Source organism: Crassostrea angulata, chromosome 5, assembly GCF_025612915.1.
Source record: "Crassostrea angulata isolate pt1a10 chromosome 5, ASM2561291v2, whole genome shotgun sequence".
Lineage (NCBI taxonomy): Eukaryota > Metazoa > Mollusca > Bivalvia > Ostreida > Ostreidae > Magallana > Magallana angulata.
Window position 1 is genome coordinate 39,408,833 of NC_069115.1, and position 23,855 is coordinate 39,432,687.

At 33.3% G+C, this 23,855-nt stretch overlaps 1 protein-coding gene across 1 annotated transcript; it reads left to right on the forward strand.

Moving 5' to 3' along the window:
- Position 1: 1 nt before the first annotated feature.
- LOC128183171 (tubulin--tyrosine ligase-like protein 12) lies at positions 2-23,310 on the forward strand. The gene is made up of 13 exons (XM_052852080.1): positions 2-192; positions 1,652-1,758; positions 2,248-2,412; positions 2,587-2,623; positions 3,404-3,563; positions 3,719-3,852; positions 6,463-6,653; positions 7,313-7,519; positions 7,842-8,105; positions 8,720-8,804; positions 8,920-8,988; positions 15,291-15,429; positions 19,701-23,310. Exons 1-13 carry the CDS (start codon positions 46-48, stop codon positions 19,850-19,852), a joined length of 1,857 nt encoding a protein of 618 aa, XP_052708040.1. The 5' UTR covers positions 2-45; the 3' UTR covers positions 19,853-23,310.
- Positions 23,311-23,855: the final 545 nt, after the last annotated feature.

Consider the following 23,855-nt stretch of genomic DNA (forward strand, 5'->3'; position numbering starts at 1 on the left):
CTCTACCTTCTTGAATTAAAGAGTTCCACATCCGTCAACAAAACCATGCCTCATCCAACGGAAAAAGAAGCTGCCAAAGAAGAGCAGCCGGATGGATACCACCAGTTTGTCGAGATTCACGGACCTCAGCTTTTGAATTCAGGTGTTCCAGATTTTTACTGGCCGAAATTATATGAAAAGTTGAGCAACGAGGTAAAGTGCATTCTTGCATCAAATGCATTGCTTGCATGATTTTGTTGGTTGACCTGTTGGCCAAACGTTACTTATCTGGAATCATGAATAGTAGATATTTACGACAAGGGTCTAATTTGTCAAACCAAGATACTGCATGCCAGTTGTTTTTATACTGGTAGTTACATGGTTTGTAGTCAACCTTATAACTGTATAAACAGGTGGGGACCATTCTCCCAAATTGGATATAATAGCCTGTTTGGAATATGATAGCCCAAATGGGATATAAATTGAAAGTGCAAAAAAAAAATTGATTTTGAAATTTTTTATATAAATCCGCATTAGAATTGATGAAATACAACAACTTTTGGTAAACAACTTTTTCTGTTCCTGTACTGTTACGGAGATTGATCCCTCAGTATATATCCAAAACTTCTTGGGGGTCAATCTTACAAACTATAGACATATAGAAAAACTTCTTAACCAAAAATTGTTGCATTTGATTCACATTAATGGGGATATATATTGAAAAATTTTAAATCAAAAATTATTATTTTTTGCACTTTAAATTTATATCCCATTTGGGCTATTATATCCCAAACTGGCTATTATATCCCATTTGGGAGATTGGTCCCAACCTGATAAAGGTTTATATGTGGCAGTATCATTATATATAATATATATATATGATAAGTGTATTGTTATTATAATGTATTCTAGTATTATATAATTATGCTGTGTATTATATGTTGCATAGTCAAGGTTATTATTTAAAGAGATTTTACTTGACTATGCAACATATAATACACAGCATAATTATATTACTAGAATACATTATAATAACAATACACTTATCATATATATATTATATATAATGATTCTGCCACATATACATGGTTTATTTATTTTGGTCATTTACAAACCATGTATTGAATAATCTTATTGACTATTTTTGTGTCATTGACAAAAAGCTTAAGATAAATAAAACTTTTATAACAATGTTACATGTTTTAATTTGGGTTACAAAAATCTGGCATCATAAAACTCCAAGAATGATGTCATAATGCCCAAAGAGAAGTATATTTTGTACTAACAGTGTATAATGGAATACTGTAGAAGGACATATTTTTGTTGGGTTAAAATTTCGTTGTTTTTAAACCGAATAAAATTTTGTATGCATTTAATTTCGTCATACCAGTAATCTCTAAATTGTATCATGTATTAACTCTGTATTTATTAATTCTTGGGAAAACAATTTGCCATTGATTTAATTTCATTGATTAATACAGCCAACAAAAAATAACAAAATTAAATCCTCAATGAAAATTTCTGCTTCAGAATCTACAGTATATATACTGGTATATGGTCTCAATGTGACTGCTGTTAACCAATGATATCCTTACAATTTAGCAGGAAGTCAGATATATGGTCATATTTATTGTTGGCTGACTCGTTTTATTACCGTTATCTTTTTCCACAGACATTTGATGCTGGAGAATATTTCAAACTTCTGTGTGTGCAAAGTGGGGATGAAAACAAATGGAAAGTGGAAACCATCCAACCTATAGAGAGCAAGCACCCTAACAGGTAATGTTAAATTTAACTAGATGTAGTTGGCTTTTGTTATGAATCATTACTTACATTAATTTATTATATATGAGTTTAAATGTATGTATTTGGCCTTGATACACTATGCTTCATGTATAAGCAGATATCCGAATTAAAATTTCTGTGTGAAACATTTTATTTTATCAAATGGCACAAATAGGCAATTTTATTACGCCATACTTTAAGTTGTAAACAAGATATAAATCATGTGCGTGTTCGTACATGTACCTAATTTATTGATTTAAATCTGAACTCAACCTGACTATAAACTAAGACCATTGAAGTAAGAAGGGTACTTTTGGATATGCAATGTTGTAAGGACCACAGAACGAAGAGAAAAAAAATGTAACTGTTATTTCTGATGGATCCATGAGAGAGAGAGAGAGAGAGTGAGAGAAGAGAGAGAGAGATGATATTAAATGTCGACCTTTAGTCTATAAGAAGTACCTGGTATGTTTTTTGTAACAGCATCTTTCTGGTGGACCACGCCTGGACGTACAGAGTATCAGACTGCCGGCCTCAGCTGGAGCAGATTCCTGGTCTCTTGGAAAGAATGGCTGCTTTGATGGACATCCAATCAGAAGAGAGGTCAAAGGAAGAGGTCATCGAAGACATCTTACAAAAGATGTGGAAGTATGTGCTGATATCAGTTAAATACAAACATACTTTTTTATTGTCTTTTCACAAGGTATAGGTAAATTAAAGTTAATTTTGTGAAGTGATATATAAATCTTTACTACTAATATTTCTATTGATACTTAATAAGATGTTGTTCATGGTTTTGAAATTTTTGTTTCACCTTTCCAGGTTCAATCAGACCTACAGGATCGGCAATGCTACATTTGTAAGTACATGTACGCTGTAGTATGTGAAAATATTTGAATCAAAAATCCTTTTACCACCAAGAATCATTTTGTGATGCTGTTTCAAGTTTATGTTTGTCTCAGTCTCTTTCACTGTTGTCTAAAGATATATTTTCTCTATGCATATGATAGAGTAAAAAAAAAACCCATCACATTTCTAATTGGTGCAGTAATTATTTGCAATGTCAATCTAATTAAATTAAGACTTGTAAATCTGCTCCTCTACGGTACAGTAGACAAGATCTAACAACATCCCATGAGGTCATCTCAAAGTGACCTTTTAATTATGCATAAACAAATGTTTTACCCAATCAAATTCAAACTTCAATAAACAAGTTTTTATATTGTTTGATAGCTTTATCTCTTACAACTCTTATGCTCAGTTGTCTATTTTATGCTTAGTGAAGTTTTTCCTGCCAAAATTGTGTTAAATGTCTGATCAGCTATTCTTCCATCAAACATGCAAACAATGTAAGTCGTTTTTAACACTAACTTGCAAACAACACATGCACTTTGCCATGACTTTGTTTACTTCACAAAGCACCTCAGGAATATAAGTTCATCGATGATAAAGAAATACATATTTGAACTACCAGCCAAGATTTTGACAGCAGGAAGATCATTGGTTATTTGAAAGGTCACTTTAAGATGACCCAATACGGGATGTTGTTTGATCTAACAAGATTCAATGTGAGATGAGAAACTTAAAAAATTGATATATTTCCCCAGTGTTATTTAATTTATGTGTAAATTGATTTCAGGGATCAGATGAATCAATGCCCATCTGGTATATCATGGACGAGTTTGGTTCTCGCATCCAACACTCAGATTCACCCACGGTGAAAATGTCCCCATTTTTCTTTGCCCCTCTTCAGATTTCCTTTACCTTAATGTGGCCTCTTCAAGATTTGGAAGAGAATGGTAAAGTTCTTTTCAGGTTTGGCAATTCATATACGACACAGTTGAAAATTTTGTGAGTTTTGATGACTTGGAAATGCGTTTTGATTGGCAAAAAATTACATGTATTATGTAACATATAAGCATATAAAAACATTGTGTGTTTTTTTCTTTTGTAGATGAAATAACCCGAGATTTTGTACCAAATGTGGGAGATCCTGAAACCAGAAAGGCCAAACTTATTCCCTGGGTTCCTGCAGATATGACAGATGTCGACTACTTTCAGAAAGAACCAGACGTCTCTTTCTTTCAGGTATATTGTTGTGAGAGAGAGAGAGAGAGAGAGAGAGAGAGAGAGAGACAGACAGACAGACAGACAGACAGAGACAGAGAGAGAGAGACAGAGAGATATGGTATTTTGTCAAACTTCTTCCATGTCTTATGCTGGGTTACAACAACAAAAAATAGATAATGTTACAGCGAATTACAGAATACCGGTAGAGTTTTCAATAGCTTGCTAGATTGATCAATAGGGTATTCAATTTGGTCAGCAAGGTATCACATTAGGTTTAAATCTAGGTCATGTGATTACTCAGGTATGACAGCAATAGAGTGAGTTATCTGGTTAACATTTGCACGTTTTGGGCCTTTTTGTTTCTCTCTGTTATCCTACATTACTGCTGTAAAAGTCTGAACTAATTAAGCAGTCAGCACAAAAAAACCTATTAGTGCTGTAAGATGCACCAGGAATCAGGGAACCAAAATGTTTAATGATTTTTTGCAGGGAAAAATATCTCCTTTTTAAAGTTATTCTTTTCTCTTTTGTTTGTTTCTTCAGAACTGCCTTTTGAATTACATTTTTTGTAAAACAAAATTCAAATTACTCCAAGCAGAATTGATTCTCTATAGAGTCCAGTGCTGTCCTGCAGGAATGTTCACGAAACTTTCCTAAGACATGACCTAAGTGTGTTCCTAAGATATGACTTAGGAAAAAAGTTAGGAACATCCTAAGATAAACTTAGGACACGTCTTAAGATGTAGCTCGACGGAAACTTAGGAACATCTTAAGTTAGGATATCCTAACCTTCTACAACCATTCTTATTTTTCACATTTATTCATTCAGATCGAATTTGAGAGACTTGTGTAGAGATGAATCATTAAACATTTTGCCAGAAAATTGTACATCTCGGTAGTTAACACAATAGGCCTAAAACCAGTAATTTTTATGTATACATTTTAAAAATTTACATTTACCTAAATATATATCAGTGACCAATAACAATTTAGTTTGTTTTTGTTTTGTTTTTTAAATGAAACACCCCCCCCCCCCCCAAAAAAAATAAAATATTGAAATAAAAATATCACACGCCCCAAAAAATTCAAATAACTGTTCTTTTTTTTTAAAGAAAATATGTATCTGGACAGAATTGGCTTACAAGCAGATAATTACGTAAACAACACGTGTGTATTTTCATTAGATAATTAACATTTGAGAATCTTGTCATTAAAGTATATGTAATATACATTAACTCGCGATTTTCATAGAATTTGAAACGTTACATGAGAAAAGACATGTACCCTTACAAACACAGCCAATTTCCCTTTAATCTGCAATATATAGAATACACGAACATGTTAAATAAGAAATAAGTTGTAATATATTTCGAAAATATATAAATACAGTTCATTCAACATTACAATTTTTTTTTAAAATTGTTGAGTTTTTTTTCCAGAATAAAGTGATAAAAATAAGGAATGATCACGCATGGCTTATATAACCCGATGTAAATTTACTTTTTAGCAAAAGACATTTAAATAATTATTATCAAAAATTATTAAAATCAAAACAATGAATGTAACGCATTAAGTGTACAGTGTAGATAAAAAAATTAAGTGAATAATTTTCATTGGTCAAACAGAGATAGTATTTGCAAAAATAATTCTTAAAAATTTGTCAGCTCCCAGGCAGGTATGTAGTAACGGGGAAGTGGTGAGAGTTCGGGGTCCCCCTCCACGTCATTTTGTTAAAATGAACACGCATGATAGAATAAATGACCCCTCCCCCTCCCGGATTAGGAATTTGATGTTTGTCGAAAATGCTGGAACTGTGGAAAATATTGCTTTATTATACCAGTCTTAAGAAAAGGCTTCACAACATCCCAATATCCCCAAAACGTGATTTTATAGCTTTAGGATGGTCTTAGGACAAGGTAGGTGTTGTCCTAAAGTTAGGACAAAGTTACGGCGGTTCCTAAATTTAGGAGGGCTTCGAGAAACAGACTTAAGACTAAGACGTATCCTAAGATGTACTTAGGACGCACCATAGTCCTAAGATACCTTCGTGAACATGCCTGCTGGTGAACATTCTTTTTAAAAGTCTATGAATAGAATAGCTAACAATAGGAGAGAGTGTTCTAGAGGTTTTCTTTGTGTAAAATGAATGGGTTGAGTGCAAAATAACAATCTACACTTGAGTAACCACAGGACCTAGATTTAAACCTGATGTGATACCTTGCTGACCAAATTGAATACCCTATTGAGCAATCCAACAAGCTATTGAAAACTCTACCGGTATTCTGTAATTCGCTGTAAATAGTTTATCTTATTGATATTTTGATTAATGATTATGTAGTACATGAACATAATTTCCACTATTTAAAAGTTTGATTACAATGTACATGTCTGTATTGATCTCATGGATTGCTCATTGACAATGACATTAACTTTTTAGTCATTTGTTGGACTTTCCAGTCATTTATGGACTTACAGTCATTAATTGGACTTTCCAGTTCATGGTGAACTTTTCAGGTTCCAGTCATTTGTTGGATTTTCCAGTCATTTGATTAACTTGCCAGTCATTTGTTGGACTCTCAGTCATTTGTTATAACTTTGAAGGTTCCAGTCATTTGTTGAATTTTTCAGTCATTTATAAAATTAGAGAGTGTCCCTGACCCAGACCACAAGTTCAGAGGTCTCCCCAAGGACAGGAACCCCAGGGTGTACCTGAAGTACATGAGCTTCCACCAGTACCTCACCGACAAAAGATTTGATTTGGTGGAAACCATGGAAGAGGCTGATATCATATTCATCCAGAGACACTTCAAAGACTTTGAGTAAGTGTAGAAGGGGACAAGTTTTTTTGTCACTCAAATATACATAGAACACTAATGCTTGTATTGATCAACACAAATTAATGTCAAGAGCGTCATTGTTGCGAATATTTCTCGCCGTGGACCAGTATTTGCCATATAGTTGTAATAAAAAAAAAAACAGGTGTGGATAAGGCTTGGTTGCGAAAATTAGTCGCAGCAAACCAGTACATATCAAGTAAATCACGAAATAAAGTTGTTGCGAATAATAGTTGGTTTACAGTATATAGAATTTGATTTACTTCGGTTTGTATAAGTAAACAAAATTGGCTCATGTACATAGACTGATCAACATGAAAAAAAGAAGACAAATTTGTTTTCTATTTATTTTCTACATTTATTTGATTAATTTCTTATTTCCATGGATTTATAATGATTGTTCATGTAACTACTGGTTATGTAGAAAGTGTTCTTTATTGAAACCCATTCATACAAAAAGGGAATAGTATGTAAATAATATTAATTTGATTAAATCCTTTCAAAATAGAGATAATTTGTTTATGTAAATGAAAAATTAATTTAATTTTAACAGACAACTTAAATTAACCGGTACTAATTTTTTGGTGGTTGGTATATGCTTTACAGATAAAGTGTAAATTTTTCATCAAGTCCTTATTTTATAGCAAGTACCCAGACACGTGCGTGAACCAGTTTCCGTTTGAGCGCGTCATCACGGTAAAGGATCTGCTTGCTGTGGTGTGTCGTCGCGCTGGCGACGGGAAGGAGGATCCGGACACGCTCGAGAGGAATCCAAAATGGCTGCCAGTAACCTATAATCTGGAGACGGAGATTTCAAAATTCGTCTCTTATTTTCAGCAACGAGAGAACAAGTAAGAAATGTTTTAATTTTGTTTAAATTCTACATCACACTTACTTTTGTGCATTAACAAGCACATCAACATCTGATGTTCATTGTTCATTGAAGTCAAGTGTTGTTCTTTTGTGAAGAAGAAAAACTGGGAAAAGCAATTGTATCCAATACATCAGTTTTGATTCTTGGCATTACAAATTCAGAATAAATGCCAAAAATTTGGAGTAACATAAAAAATCAAATGTGTGAGGATATTTGTTCAGTACTTGGATTGGTAGCAGGTTTGAATTAATTTGATTCTAATTTTGAAGTAAAATTTCAACCATTTTTTCTCTTTAAAGAGCACTTGACAACCACTGGATATGCAAGCCATGGAATCTAGCTCGCGGCTTAGACATGCATGTTACAAACAACCTCGACTACATTCTCCGGTTACCTGAGAGCGGACCAAAGGTCGCCTGTAAATACGTACACGACCCAGTTCTGTTTACGAGAGAGGACATCGGCAATGTCAAGTTTGATATCCGCTACATCGTCATGTTGTCTAGCGTCTCACCACTCAAGCTCTATGTGTACAGGGTCTTCTGGCTGAGGTTCTCCAACAGGTAAAAGATTATTTTGGAATATCATTTGAATTCATTGGAGCCAATTTTCTTGGATTGTTAGTTTTTTGCTTATTCGTGGGGATGTAATTTCATGGATGCATCAGTTTTCAATTTCTGTAAGATAACTACCATATCTCTTTCAAAATTCGTTTTTGTCGAGTATGTTAATATGTGGGGTAAGGCTACCCACTAATACCACGAAAATTAAGCCATCACAAATTCCAATGATTCAACAGTACATGTTTTTGTTTAATGTGTTCGGATGAATTGAACTCAAATGGGAAATGGCTTTAGAGGTATAACTTACAGTTTTATAGGCCTTAGGTGATCTTAATGTAATTCTATGAGTACTTCTAGATATATTACAATTTTGATTTTTCCCATGGGTTATTTTTTTTGGCATTAGTTAAGTAATTTAAGTATAAAGATTTTTTTTAGAAGAAATCTAGAAATATATTCATCTAGCATTTATTCTCAAATATTTATGAATAAATAAATGTAGAGTATTTAGATATTGACTGCAATGTTTCCTAATTTAATGTAACAGTTGGAAGCCATAGAATTAAAGAGAAAAATCAAATTTGATATCATGTTTGTAAACTTTCTGTCATTAGACCTTTCTCATTGGACCACTTTGATGACTATGAGAAACATTTTACTGTGATGAACTATGTAGAAGAGGGGCAAAAACTAAAGCAGGTTAGAGTTTACTAGAGCTACATGTACATACCATACACATTTTCATTATCAGTGATAGATTTTTTTTCTTTTGTAATATTATATTGTAACAGTTCAATTTATTTTGGTACTGTAGGTGAACTATGATGACTATATCCCTATGTTTGAGTCGCAGTATCCTGCTTACAAATGGGCTGAAGTGGAGGTAAGTAATTCTAATTTGGACAAGGTCAAAGGTGAACTACTAGGCTCAGCGTAAGATCATCTAAGATGAGTTAAAGACCCAAATACATGTACTACCTGTATACAGTTTGAAAAAAAATATTTTATACTTCCCATGAAAAAAATGTACAAAAAACTGTTCAGAATATTATAACATGGTATTGTTTTTCATTTTTTGTAGATAATTTACAAAAAAACGAAAAGCAATACATTATAAAATGCTTTCTAAATGAAATAAAAGCAGAGGGTTGGAGACGAAGTTCAAATACAGTAGACTTCTGCGTTAAGTGGTAGAAATATCATGTATGATAAATGATGCAAGCAATTTTTCATACTTAGCCTTTTTATTTTATGCAATTTAATCACAGTATTACCCCTAAAATTAATGAGCAGATATTAAAGAGCTTGTATTTGCTCGTTGATAACATGAGAGTTTATGTCTTCAATTTACCGGACATCTTTTCATAATGATAAACATCTCGGAATGAGCATTGCTAATTACCGTAGTAGCTGCAAATGCAAATTTGCATAAATTTTGGCACAATATCATATAACTTTCAAACATTGTATACTATGAACAGCTAGGTCAGATTCATGTCTTTATTGTCTATCAGATATGCAAGTGACAAAATTAATATAAAGTTTTTCGTAAAAGCTCGTTCTTAATTATTTTAAGATATGGGTTTCTAGTGTATGTTCGAAATAAAAATGACAGAAAAAAATTCAATTTTGGGGAAAAAATGAAGTTTTAAAATTTTTTATCACTATTCATGAAAACAAAAGTCCTTGCAGTATTCAAACTTGGGACCTGCGGTCGGTAAGTGAAAGCTACACCCATTGCGCCACAGGGATAAACACCGAAATTTGGCGATACATGTATAGACTGTTTCACAATGCGTTAAAATCGCCATGTTGTGACTTACAGTCACAAAAAGTAGAAGTCACAGGGTGTAGAGGATCCTTAAGAAAAGTTTTAATATACACAATAACACATACATGAAGTTCATGTATAAACATGTATAATGACTGATTTTAGTTCACAATTTTGTGTGCAGTAAAGAAGCGTCTTAGCCTGGAGAGGACTTTTGTCAAACACAAATAATTACTGTGACTCGAGGGGGAAAATTTAAAGAAAAATGGCAACAAATTCAAATTCAAAAATACTATAAATTAACACAATCCTCAAAAAAAGGGAAGGCGAAATTCCTTTTGTTTTAACCCACTTTTCTGTATCTGCTGCCATTTTAAACCCCTTTTTGTGAAAGGAAAGCCTTATGTTTACAGATCAAAGTGTATGGAATTTTTCTGAATCATTGACCATTATATGCATTAAAAAGACATTTAAAATAAAGAATGTTCCTCTTATCCTTAGAAACTGATGAAGCATAAGATGAATGTTCCTCTTTCTATATAAACAAAAATCTCAACAGTTCATCTGTCAGTGAGTAAATGTTCCTCTTCTCACTTCAACGGATATATGGAAAAGTCACCTGAGGAACGTTCCTCTTTTCACTACAACTGAAATATTCAAAAAGCAACTAAAGAACATTTCTCTTTTTGCTTGACTTGAAATCTTGACAAGTCTTCTGAGGGACATTCCTCTTTTCACTACAAATGAAATGTTCACAAAGGGTGCAAAACACAGTTTTATATGTAACGTTATAAGGACGTTTTCAGATAAGAGGCAAGTAAAACTGACCCCTATAAAAATAAATTGTTAAAACATAATACATATATATCTATATATCAATAAAAAAATAAAATCGTGAATTTTTTAAATATTTAAAAATAATGCACATGTAACTTAATACTACAATTTATTTGGCACTCAAAACATGCGGAAAATAGTCAAAAGCATGCCTCTAAATGCAGTACACCCATGCATATTAGGTTCCCCCTAAAAGCAGAATGCAACCAAATCAGCCATTTTTATTTCTGTACATTTTCAAGAACAAGTCCTTAGGCATCATTTCATAGTATATTCAGGGAACATTCACCAGCTTTTTAAAGAGCTATGTTACCCGCTAAAAAATTCATGAAATTCTGCATGTGTGAAATCCGGATGTTTTTGGAGTTACTGCCCTTTATTTTAGAGTCTCACAAAATTAATTTTTAAAATTTTTGTCCCCCATCGCAACGCGGAGCGGGGACATAGAAATGCCAGGCGTCCGTCCGTGCGTCCGTGTGTCCGTCCGTCACACTTTTTTGTAAGCGCTCTCATGCCTACAAATTTTGACAGATTTTCATTAAATTTATACCAAATATTTATACCACTATTACCTTGGTCAAGGTCGAAAATCAGCAATGGTCGATAGTTTTTGTTGGAGTTATGGGACTTTGACCACAATAATGACTCTGTTTTATCCAAAAATTGACCTTGTAAGTGCTCTCATGCCTACAAATTTTGACAGATTTTCATTAAATTTATACCAAATGTTTATACCTCTAATAATTCGCTCAGGTTCGAAAATCAGCAATGGTCGATACTTTTTGTTGGAGTTATGGGACTTTGACCACAATAATGACTCCGTTTTATCCAAAAATTGACCTTGTAAGCGCTCTCATGCCTACAAATTTTGACGGATTTTCAATAAATTTATACCAAATGTTTATACTACTTATACTTTGGTCAAGTTCAAAAATCAGCATTGGTCAATACTTTTTGTAGGAGTTATGGGACTTTGACCACAATAATGACTCCGTTTTATCCCAAAATTCATCTTGTAAGCGCTCTCATGCCTTCAAATTTTGACAGATTTACATGAAATTTATACCAAATGTTTATACCACTAATACCTTGGTCAAGTTCCTAAATCAGCCTTGGTCGACGCTGGTATACTGCTTGACTGGCGGGGAACCCAGGAATTCTATTCTTGTTCTACATACTTTTTTCATGTATTCGAAAGATAATTCACTATGTTATGCAACTGAGAGTTTAAAAAATTGATTTTAATGTATGCCGGATAAAAATAGCAGGAAAATCCCTACCCATCTTGCTTTTCCGCAGAGAAAAACCCCTGGATTTTATACTAACTGTGTTTAGCTACCAAAGCATCTGAGGAACTTTCATTTTTGGGAGTTGATTTTAATCAACTCCCCCATGCAGTTACTCTGGCAAACCGAAAGTGAAACAGTGTTTGGACCTAAGCACAAATCATCACCGCTGACAAGACTAAGTTCTTGAAAATAATAGAAAAAAATCGATGTAATGTATGCTGAAGCATTGTTTTTTCAAGGAAACTAATGATATCGAACTCAAGTCTCATTCAACCAGACGCTCGGCTGTCTCCGTAAATCCGCGACAAGCAGAGAGGGGGCTCTCTTGCTTGTCGGATATTAACGGAGACAGCCAAGCATCTAGTTAACAAGACTTGAGTTCGATATCAAAAGTGCTTGGATCCATACAATTTTTAGAATAGTTTCGATAACTAATACATATTCTTATACTTTCATGTTAAATACTGAAATCTGATTGGTTAACACACAATTCATAATCCGTTCTATTACCCTCAGCGTTAGCAACACACTTAGCAAAGGGTAACATTACAAATTGTTACATGCTCGAAAATTATGCGCGTACGGTTCGCCGTAGAATTCACGTTATTCCTATATAAAAGCAGTAAAATTTAAGAGGATAACAGTTGAAATCGACACCCCTCGAAAACCATTGTCAACCTCCGCTTCGTGTCGGTTGACAATGGTTTTCTCGGGGTGTTAATTTCAACTGTTACCCTCCCAAACAGGCACTATTTATATACTAGTAGTTGAAATATATCTTTGAATATTACACAACATGATTCATATGGGGTTTCTCGAAATTCTTGTCGGAAAAGTCTAAAAATTCATATTATAAAAAAGTGAGTAATTCAAATACAAACTAGAAACTAATTGCCATGCAAGATGAATTGATTTTAAAATAAATGATAATCGATAAAATCAACTCCCGTCAGTACTTCAGTACTTTGATTTCTCTTCTACTGAAACCCTTACATGGTATCCGAGGAACAATCCACCATTCAATTCATCTGAAAGCAAAGACATCAAATATTAAGTTTAAATAGTTATCATCTAAACTTTTTTAAGCATTAACATGTTATACTTATGTAAATATATCAGTGAAACATTGAAATGATGAAAAATTTCATACATTTAATAAAACAAACCTGTTTTGTTAATGACATCATTATTCATAAAGTTTAGAATAATCTTTGTAGACAAACAGAACAAAACATGTTTAAATTTACTAATTAACATTGAGACACACACGCAAAATGGAAATTTGTATATTTAATATATAAATTTTCATTTTCGGTGAAGTTTGGTGTCCCACCATCATCCCATGATATTTTGCATAGTGTCAGTGCATATTGTATATCGTGTAATTTTCGCAATTATCTAATTTTTTGCTTTTTTTGCCATCTCTTTCAAATTGCAAAATACTGATTACGCAAAATTTTTTCCTGTATTATTTTCTATAAGAAACCTTTGAAATTGCAAAAAGTGACTGTCGCAAATTAAAAATGCTACCCATTTTTCGCATTTTCGCATATTTTGTGACGTGAAAAAAATGAAATCACATGTATGTTCATGGATAGAGTATATTAAATTAGCTTCTTTTTATCCTGAAGTTATTTTATTAAAGAAGTAATAAAATTTTACCGTACAAACCCCAATTGGCCACAATTAAATTGCCTGCCCATTACTCAGATGTGTCTTATAATCCTGTAACGTGGTTCTTTTTAAAATGTTTAGAATTCATTTGAAATCGGATCTTAATTATCTTGCCTTCTTCTATGAAAAGAGAGCATACAACAGAATTAGCCCTTGTACAAAGTCATTCAGAAATGTCTGAATTTAAAATTGTTGGTTGCTTTGAAAGTATGTAATGACTGGTGAAATATGGAATACGTCTAGTTATGTTCAGTAATAAAATTTAAAAGAAGAAAAAAGGAAAAATAAACTTTCTGAGTTTTCTAGCTACTGGGATTATAAGGTACACAGAAGACAGGAAACACAGTGTGTATATGCTGTATTTTTTTTTGAGAAAACGTGAGTTAAAAGAATTTGGAGAGGGCATTGCAATATATTGCAGCTATATTTAGACCTACACCCTATATACATTGTATGCAACCATGTTTAATTATGAAGTTAATACATCTGATCTCCTATTTTTAATTTAAGGGAACTCTTTATATTAAAAGGGAAGGCCCACATGAAAGATGGCCAAAAAGTAATCTTTATACAAATAAATCCATGAGCTGTACTAAATAAAATATGCATGCTTAGCCTAGTAAATTCAGAATTACCACTTGAATGAGAGAGGGGTTAATTCAAGCTGATTGGACTGAATACTGTAACAATGCAATAGAATTCATTTTGGTTATTAACTCACTAGTGAATCTATAGCTGATTATTACTCTGCTACATTCGTTAGAGACTTGGCCATTTATTTTGTTTACAGTTATTAAGTAAGATTTATGCAGAAATGAATACTGTAAATTCCTAATTAAACGCGAATTTTAGAATCTCGCTTTTAATTTTTGGACACATGTAAACAACATGAATCGCGGAATTTAGTACTCGCGTAAAATAAGGAATCTACAGTAACCATATGGTAATTATAAGGATTTTCATGTAATTGAATGAACAGATTACTGTGTGTGATGTACAGTATAAGCATGCTAATGGGAATTCTTTTCATGCAAGTGCATATCCTTTTACACTCATTAACCAGACTGAATTTGGTGTCTTACTTCATACTGATACCAAAACCACGTCCATATGAGATTGAAAAAAAGATACTGTAAATTCCTAAATAAACGCGAGGAATAAATATCCACGTAAAATCGCGGGAAGCATCCTTTGCGGATTTTAAAATTCCGCTATTATTTTCTGAGAGTTGAAAACTATTAGAAATAAGGAGAAAAGTTCAACGCTCATGATTTTATATTTTCAAGATTTGATACAAACCAGCGGTATCGCAGAATTAAGTACTCGCATAATATAAGGAATTTACAGTTATTCATATAATAATTATTTTTGGTTTTAGATTTTGGGTATGCATGTAATGAAAAAAGCAAGGAAAATAAAGACATAGTTCTTCTGTAAAATTAGTGCAAATAAATTTAGTAGGTTGTTTAAAGATTCATATGTGTTGCTTTAGCATAAATAAGCACATTTAAAACTTATAGACCCTGATAATACATGTACATTATTTAACATCAGAAACACAGCAACAGACCTTATTAGAATCATGTTGATCTCATGTTGTCTGACGTTTTATAGGAGGACATTTTCCAGATGTTTCGAGAAATGTTCCAGGCAGCTACTGCCCTGCCCAGCCCCCAGGGCATCTCCAACTGCCCCCAGGCTCGGGCTATGTATGCCATTGACCTACTTCTAGAGTGGAGGAAGAATTCTAAAGGTTTGTGTTTTATACTTATTTTTTTTAATTCAAAAGAATGGATCTTGGGGAGCAATGATTTAAAAGGTATACATGTAACTGCATGGGGTGTTGTTTGTGTGTAATGTTTATCTTTGTAATACGCAGAGGTTATAGAATTCTTATGGTTAATAGGAGGGAGATATATAATAAAATATTTTTTAATTGTTAACAAAACTGCTATTAATAGTAACTAGATGTGATATAGAAACCGCTAATACTAGAAGAAGAGGTACCAATCCAAGATTATTGATAACTTAAATGAGAACTTCTGAATCAGTGGATTAAGACCCAACAATATTGAATAGAAAAAAACTACACTCTGAAAAATAACACTTATTGTTGTTGTCACGAATGTATACAGAACTATGCATTGTAAGCAACCAAGTTTCTTGACAGAACTACAAAATGACCCCCCCTTTTCCAAAACAACAAGACATGGGTTTTTTTTTCATTTTATGGAATGAGGGTGTAGTTTGAGTGTACCTAGGCATTTGATAAAGAAAATTCATGCTTGACTTGGCTGTTCTTCACAGAAAATTATCAAAAGTGTAATGTCAATATCTATTTTCAAAAATAGCTAAAAATTTAGATTTAATTATGATATGTGCAGATTTTAAGCATCGCCGGAAACCCATGGCTAGTCTCGCAGTGGGCAGATCCAAGACTTGCGTTGGGTTTCCAACAATGGAATTGAAAACTGTAATGACAAAGCAGTCATATAGTAAGAGTATATGATTCTATGCACTTGTTCAAGACATGTTCAAGACTTAGAAGCTGCATAGTAAAAAAAAGTTCTCTCACTTTTTGTATAAAAAAATCTCTGAGTCTTTGAACTACTGTAGTCATTATAAAATTCCGTGCATTATAGGCATGCTGTCTATTGAATGACATGGATTGGTTACCACTTTAAAGATTTCATTGGCAGCTGTTCAGCATTGTGTAGGATCTTCTGACATTTTTACAATTGAGTGAATTGATGATCTTAATAAATGGAATGAAAGGGCATAAAAATAAAAAACAAGCAATTTGTGAGTCTCAGCAGAGATTAATAAGGTTTCCTTTTACAGGATACAGGCAATTTTCTATGTGACAGACTTCTATTATTAACAACAACAAAAAATCAATTGCAAATGCTTTTTAAACTTTAGGGCTGTTGAAAGTTAATTCTACGTTTAACATAACCTGCACACATAGGTTTAGGAAAAATTGGGTTTTGAAAAAAACAAACAAATCTGGATTTTAATTTGATTTTTTTCTAGTGCAATTATACTAATATACTGTAATCTGTTGAAATTCGAAATGTTTAGAGCACATTATGGACTAATATAAATCAGATAATCAATAGGATTATCAGAAAGATCACTATTATAAATAACCTATATAAATTTATGTAGTTTGAATTAGTTTGAATACTCACTTTATTTGTAATACATGTAATGTAAATGAATAAAAATCGTTTGTTTCATAGATTTGTCGTTAAACGTAGAATTATTAATTTTAAATTGAGTCACCTAAAGATATGGGCTTTTTTTAAAGAGGAGCTTGCTTTAATGGGGGGGGGGTTCAGGTGGTTGTTTTTTTATGAAAACCAAATTTTGAAAAATTATTATAGCATTGAATGATTTATTGTTGACGTTGTGTCAATAACTGATGTCAGGTAAGAAGACAAATTGAATAACGCACGTCAGCACGTTATGATAATTTGTCTGCTCATTGACAACTGACAGCAATTATTGACACGATGATGTCAAAAATAAATCATTCAATGCTTATACTGTAGTTACATTCCCTTATTAATGAAATCAATTGTCTTATTGAATAAATCGGTGTAAATTGCAGATCATGGAGGGAGTAGTTTAGTAACAGCAAGAACAGCTTTAAAGGGGCATGGTCACGATTTTAGTCAAAAATTATTTTTCCGATTTTAATGTTCACAATGCTTCAGTAAGGCATTTTCAATAGGCACATAAAATTTGAGTATCATTCGTTGAGTTATAAGCAAGTTACAGAGCTTGCAATTCATTGCTATGTAAACAAAGCTTTTATTTACATTTTGAATGTTGAAGGGAAAATTCCAATTTTAGACCTAATGAATGTGTTAAACATAGGGAGCTGTTTATTTATGCTTAAAATGAATAAGAAGAGAGACAAATCAGCTTGAAAAAGATTTTTTACTGGTATATTGAACCTATGTAAACAACAACAGGGCACGAGCCTTGTTTACATGACAAAGAATTGTGAGCCCTGTATCTTGCTTATAACTTTACAACTGACCTTCAAATTTCATTTGTTCAGTAGAAATGCTTTCCTTAAGCATTGTAAATAATGAAAACAGAAAAAAAAGAATTTGACCAAAATCGTGACCATGCCCCTTTAAAAGCTGGTAATCACATTAGACTGTTAAAGTAGTCCGAGTATCGCACTACGTCATAATACGGATTTTACAATATTGGTTAGACTTTTACAAAGTGTTTTTGATACCCGGTATTGATTATTGCTCTACATCGCTGTTGTAAACAATGGCAATAATAAGCAATTAGAACAGTAATATATGTATTCTATGAGAGATAGAAATGATTAATGTTGAGAAACTCGATTCTGTTAAAGTAAAATCAAAAACGGGGTTTCTGATTAACCAGGATCTCAGGTATGCTTATATCTTTTTGTTTTGACCCCCCCCCCCCCGAATTTTTATTTTTCTTTTACTAAAACCGGTTTAAATTTAGAGACAGAAGCTATTTCGAATTTAATCAAGCATCAATTAATTAATGTTTAAATGATATCTAACATTGTTGACAGATCTATGCAGAAAACTGTAGCAAAATGTGATTTTAACGGATTTTTTCTTCAGGGTGTACTTGGTTTAGAGCTTATAGCGTGAAAAGTAATCTGTCAACATATAAGTTATTTTACCAAATCTTTTTTCTAAGATGTCAATCTATAGAATAAACACCATTAATTTAAGTTTGAGTCCATAAAATAGTAAAAAAAATACTGAACGCGACACTAGCATTGCATTTTTTTGTATTCTATTTTGATATATCAGGTCCATAAATCGTACTTACTTACTAAAATTTTCGCAAAATTATTGATGAGATATGGCTTAAATACTAATTTATACTCTATTTTGTATGTTCAGTTCTAATTTTCCCAAAATTGGTTATTATTTTTAGGAAAAACGGACGTCTGGCAAATTTCATAATTGTCAATAATTTTCGCAAGGGGGTACACTCGTCTGAGAGGTGATAACAAACAAACTAGCATGTAAACATACATATTTTCTTTTGTATATGTATTGCTAGAATGTATATTAATCATTTAAAGCTAAGCTTTTAATGATTGAGCCCATTTAGTGCCGAGTATAGGACTACCTTAAGCCATGAAAATATAATGCATGAAAATTAACTCTTGAAATTTTGATTTTAACAGAAGAATTGATTTTATTGTTGAATAATTGCAAAACATTGTGTTTTAACAACATGACTGTATGAAATATATATTCAAACCAAAAACAGAAATACATGTTTGGGAACTACTTAAATTGTAAATTCATACACAGTGATTAGGTTGTTGCGTTTAGAGGCATTTTTAAAAAATCACAGATTTTAATGGAATAACACGTACAGTGGAATGTAAATATTTTCATTTGATTGAAATATTAAACTTTATTTATATTAACCGGGTTTTCCAACGGAAAAATCCGGTTATTAAAATGGTGAAAATGGCGGGCGGGCTGCTGCTTAAAGGGTACCCTCATTGTACGGATAACTCCTCCTATAGTTTTCAACTTGAAGATAGGAATTTGTTCTTTTGCAGATCAATTGTACATATATCAGAGGTGTGCATATTGCTAGGATTTTGATTTATGATAATTTATGAATAAAATACCAGCTTTTGAACTTTGTCATTTTTTGACAAAATATTGCATATAGGGTACCCTTATTGTACGGATAACTCCTCCTACAGTTTTCAAGGTAGGAAGTTGTTCATTTGCAGATCAGTTGCACATATATTAGAGGTGTGCATATTGCTAGGATTTTGATTTCTGATAATTTATGAAAAAATACTAGCTTTTGAACTTAGTCATTTTTTGGCAAAATATTGCATAAAGGGTACTCTATTTCACTGGATATGGTTGGTAGGGTTTATCAATTCAGGGTTGACATGGATTATGGATACAGTTCACATAAAAGAAAACCTGGTTTGCTGTCACATTGACAGCTTTTCATTTGTTTTGTTTTGTATTTCAGGGGAGAGAACCATTCAGCCAGTGATCTGTGAGGTGAACTTTTGTCCGGACTGTGATAGGGCCTGTAAATACCACCCTAACTTTGTGAACGACGTCTTTAGCACCCTATTCATGGACGACATCGAAGGCAGACCAGTGACACAGCTGCTGTAACAACTCACAAAGCATTGCCAAGTTTTATATAATAATCCCAAATGATACTGTGGGATCATAAAATTTTGTGGGGGATAATTCCTGTGCATTTTACAGGTTCATGGTATTAAGGGGGGGGGGGGGGGTTAGGATGGGACATTTTTAGCTCACCTGAGCTGAAAGCTCAAGTGAGCTATTCTGATCACATTTTGTCTGTCGTCCGTCTGTCCGTAAACTTTTCACATTTTCAACATCTTCTCAAGTACTACTTGGCCAATTTCAACCAAACTTGGCACAAATCATCCTTAGGCAAAGGGGATTCAAAGTTGTGAAAATTAAGGGCCACACCCGTTTTGAAGGGGAGATAATTAGAAATAAATGAAAAATTTCGAGAAATTTTCAAAAATCTTCTTCTCAAGAACCAGAAAGCCAGGAAAGCTGAAACTTGTGTGGAAGCATCCTCAGGTAGTGTAGATTCAAAGTTGTGAAATTCATGACCCCCGGGGGTATGGTTGGGGCCACAATAGGGGGTCGAAGTTTTACATAGGAATATATAGAGTAAATCTTTAAAAATCATCTTCTTAGAAACTAAACAGCCAGGAAAGCTGAAACTTGTGTGGAAGCATCCTCAGGTAGTGTAGATTCAAAGTTGTGAAAATCATGATCCCTGGGGTTAGGGTGAGGCCACATTGGGGGGGGGTGTTAAAATTTTACATAGGAATATATAGAGTAAATCTTTAAAAATCTTCTTCTCAGAAACTAAAAAGCCAGGAAAGCTGAAACTTGTGTGGAAGCATCCTCAGGTAGTGTAGATTCAAAGTTGTGAAAATCATGATCCCCGGGGTAGGGTGAGGCCACAATGGGGGGTCGAAGTTTTACATAGGAATATATAGAGTAAATCTTTAAAAATCTTCTGCTCAGAAACTAAACAGCCAGGAAAGCTGAAACTTGTGTGGAAGCATTCTCAGGTAGTGTAGATTCAAAGTTGTGAAAATCATGATCCCTGGGGGTAGGGTGGGGCACAATGGAGGGTCGAAGTTTAACATAGGAATATATAGAGTAAATCTTTAAAAATCTTCTTCTCAGAAACTAAAAAGCCAGGAAGGCTGAAACTTGTGTGGAAGTATCCTCAGGTAGTGTACTGAGGTTTCATCAATATTCGCTGAATACCAATTTTCGTGGATTTCATTGTTAAGTTGATCCACGAAATTAAATGTTCATTGAAGTTCAATTTCAACTAACATTTTGTATAGATAGGATCATTGGCCATGAAATTATGTATCCTTGAAACTGTGGTTTTCAGAAAATCCACGAAAATTGATACCCACGAAAATTAATGAAACCACAGTAGATTCAAAATTGTGAAAATCATGATCCCTGGGGGTAGGGTGAGGCCACATGGGGGGGGGGGGTGTTAAAATTTTACATAGGAATATATAGAGTAAATCTTTAAAAATCTTCTTCTCAGAAACTAAAAAGCCAGGAAAGCTGAAACTTGTGTGGAAGCATCCTCAGGTAGTGTAGATTCAAAGTTGTGAAAATCATGATCCCCGGGGTAGGGTGAGGCCACAATGGGGGGTCGAAGTTTTACATAGGAATATATAGAGTAAATCTTTAAAAATCTTCTGCTCAGAAACTAATCAGCAAGATGATTCTTTATAATTGTTAAAACTTTGGCTCCAGGACAATTCTTCGGCCTCACAAGAAGGTTCAGAGTTTGATGTAGCTAAATATCCCATATATAAACAATTGTAAAGGATCTTTTTGAGAACTGCAATACTCAACATGTGATATGACTATAAAATTGAAGCAGGCAGCTATTTTTTCATTAGAATCTTTTTGTATTACTGTATTGAGTTATTGCCCTTGATTTATTGATTCTTGATTATTTTAATTAATGCATCCACCGTTAACCAATTATTGTGATGATTATTTTTATACAATAATAAATATTCAATGTATATAAGTTGTTCTGCATAAGAAGTTTTGGGTTAGGCCGGATTAGTTTGTTTATTTTTGATTTCCAATTTTTAGATACTATGAATTACTTTAGGCCGGCCCATATATAGTGACAGTGTCTATTGCATTATGATGAGTGACTGTTTGGGGTATAACTTGAACAGGTATGGACAGACTGAGTGTGTGAACATCCCTGCTCTATCAAATCTATGTGTTTTCTAACCTTCGATACAAAGTGTGCGGTCGGAATGGCAGGAATTGCCCTGTATTGCATTAATACAAGTGTGCAGTCATACCTGATTGTATTGGTGGTGGTTGAGTTGGAGCACTAATGTATGGTCATCCCTGCTGGTGTTCAGGCCTTTCTAGCGCAAGTGTGCGGCACTCACTGCTTGCGTTAGGTTTAGCTGTTGGCGCTAGTGTGCGGTCATCCCTGCTTGCGTAAACGTTGGTACCTGTTGAGTTGCGTAGGTGTGCGGTCATCCTTGCCTGCGTAACGTTGAGTCCCTATATATGTGCAGGAGCGGTGATTAAAGTCTGCTCTTGTAAATATTGGCAGCAATCAGGGCTATCTGAGTTCCAAGGGGGAAAAATGGATTTTATTTATACAGGATCTACATGTATTATTGTACATTGTCCAGATTGTTTGTATTATGACTCCATTAAGCTGACTTTATGATACCTATTGTTCCTCAGGTGAGCGATGTGGCCCATGGGCCTCTTGTTTTATTAGTACTGTGTTGTGTAATTCGTCAAAGATTTTAATTACTGGGTGAGGTGGATCCAGGAAATCTAAAAAAATTTGAGCCACCAGGAATTCTAATGATTCCACAGTATAAAAGTCCAATTGTAAGAGAAAACTACAAAGACTGTTGACCATGGCTTAAGTTATCAAATGTACAATTGACCAAAAAATGATGCATGGAAAGGTATATATTTTGTATACTCATTTGAGAGGTATGAGTATGTAGTTTCTAAAAATATATATTTTTCCCACCAAATCACTACAAGGAAATAACCTTTTTATTTTATTTGAAATGAAGGGCATTCAAAACATTATATTAATGTTTATGAAAAATAATTTGAAACCAAACATATTAAGATGTATTTCCTGTAATGTTTATCCATTTAAGGGAATGTCACTATGGTGTTATGACAACACAACAATGTTTTGTAGTCAAGTTCCCCTCTCTATTCAAAACTTAATGTGATGAATATTGATCTGTGGGGGGTTTTTTGTGTGAAAAATTTCATTTTAAATTTGAAATTAAATACTCTATGCACTTCAGCTTTGTTATGAAGTTTTGTATTGTTGACTTGAGACCCATCTAGTTTTTAATTTAACTTGCTACTATGTGTAACAGAAAATAGACAATTTGAAATATTGTGTTTCAAGAAGAGTTTTATGTCCAATTTTACAGAGTTTTGAATAAGATCAACAGTATAAAATCAAATGAAATTTCACAGAAGTTGGAATTTAGATCGCAGCAGGGAATAGACAATTAAACATAGTAACAGCTTTTACTGGTCTCATTTTTACTTTAAAATCATGATTTGCTGTGTCAGTTTGATCTGCACAATAAGAAGATTATTATTTTGTTAGTAAAGTTCATATTAAATGAAATTGGTATGAATGCATGTTGGGTTATACTCTTTCTTGGTCTTTTCCATCAAGAATTGATATGTCTGAGCTTATATCAATATCAATTAATTATCCTTCCCTGTCCTGTCTTGAACTTTCTAGCTGTATAACAGCGGTGACTTAATAACACAACCTTGATACAGAATGCAGCATTTTTCATGTCCTCATCATCACAGCTAATGCCACAAGAGGTCAGAGCTATAACACAGCTGCCTTCCTCGGAAACCAAGACATCATTTTAATAATCAAAGAACTGATGACATGCAACTAAACAAATCAATTTTTAGCTGACTTTTTTCCATGTCTGTCGTTGTCATCATTGTAAACTTTTCACCTTTTCATCTTCTCAAGAACCAGTGGGCCAATTTCAACCAACTTGGCACAAAGTATTCTTGGGGGCTTTCAAGTTTGTTGAAATAAAGG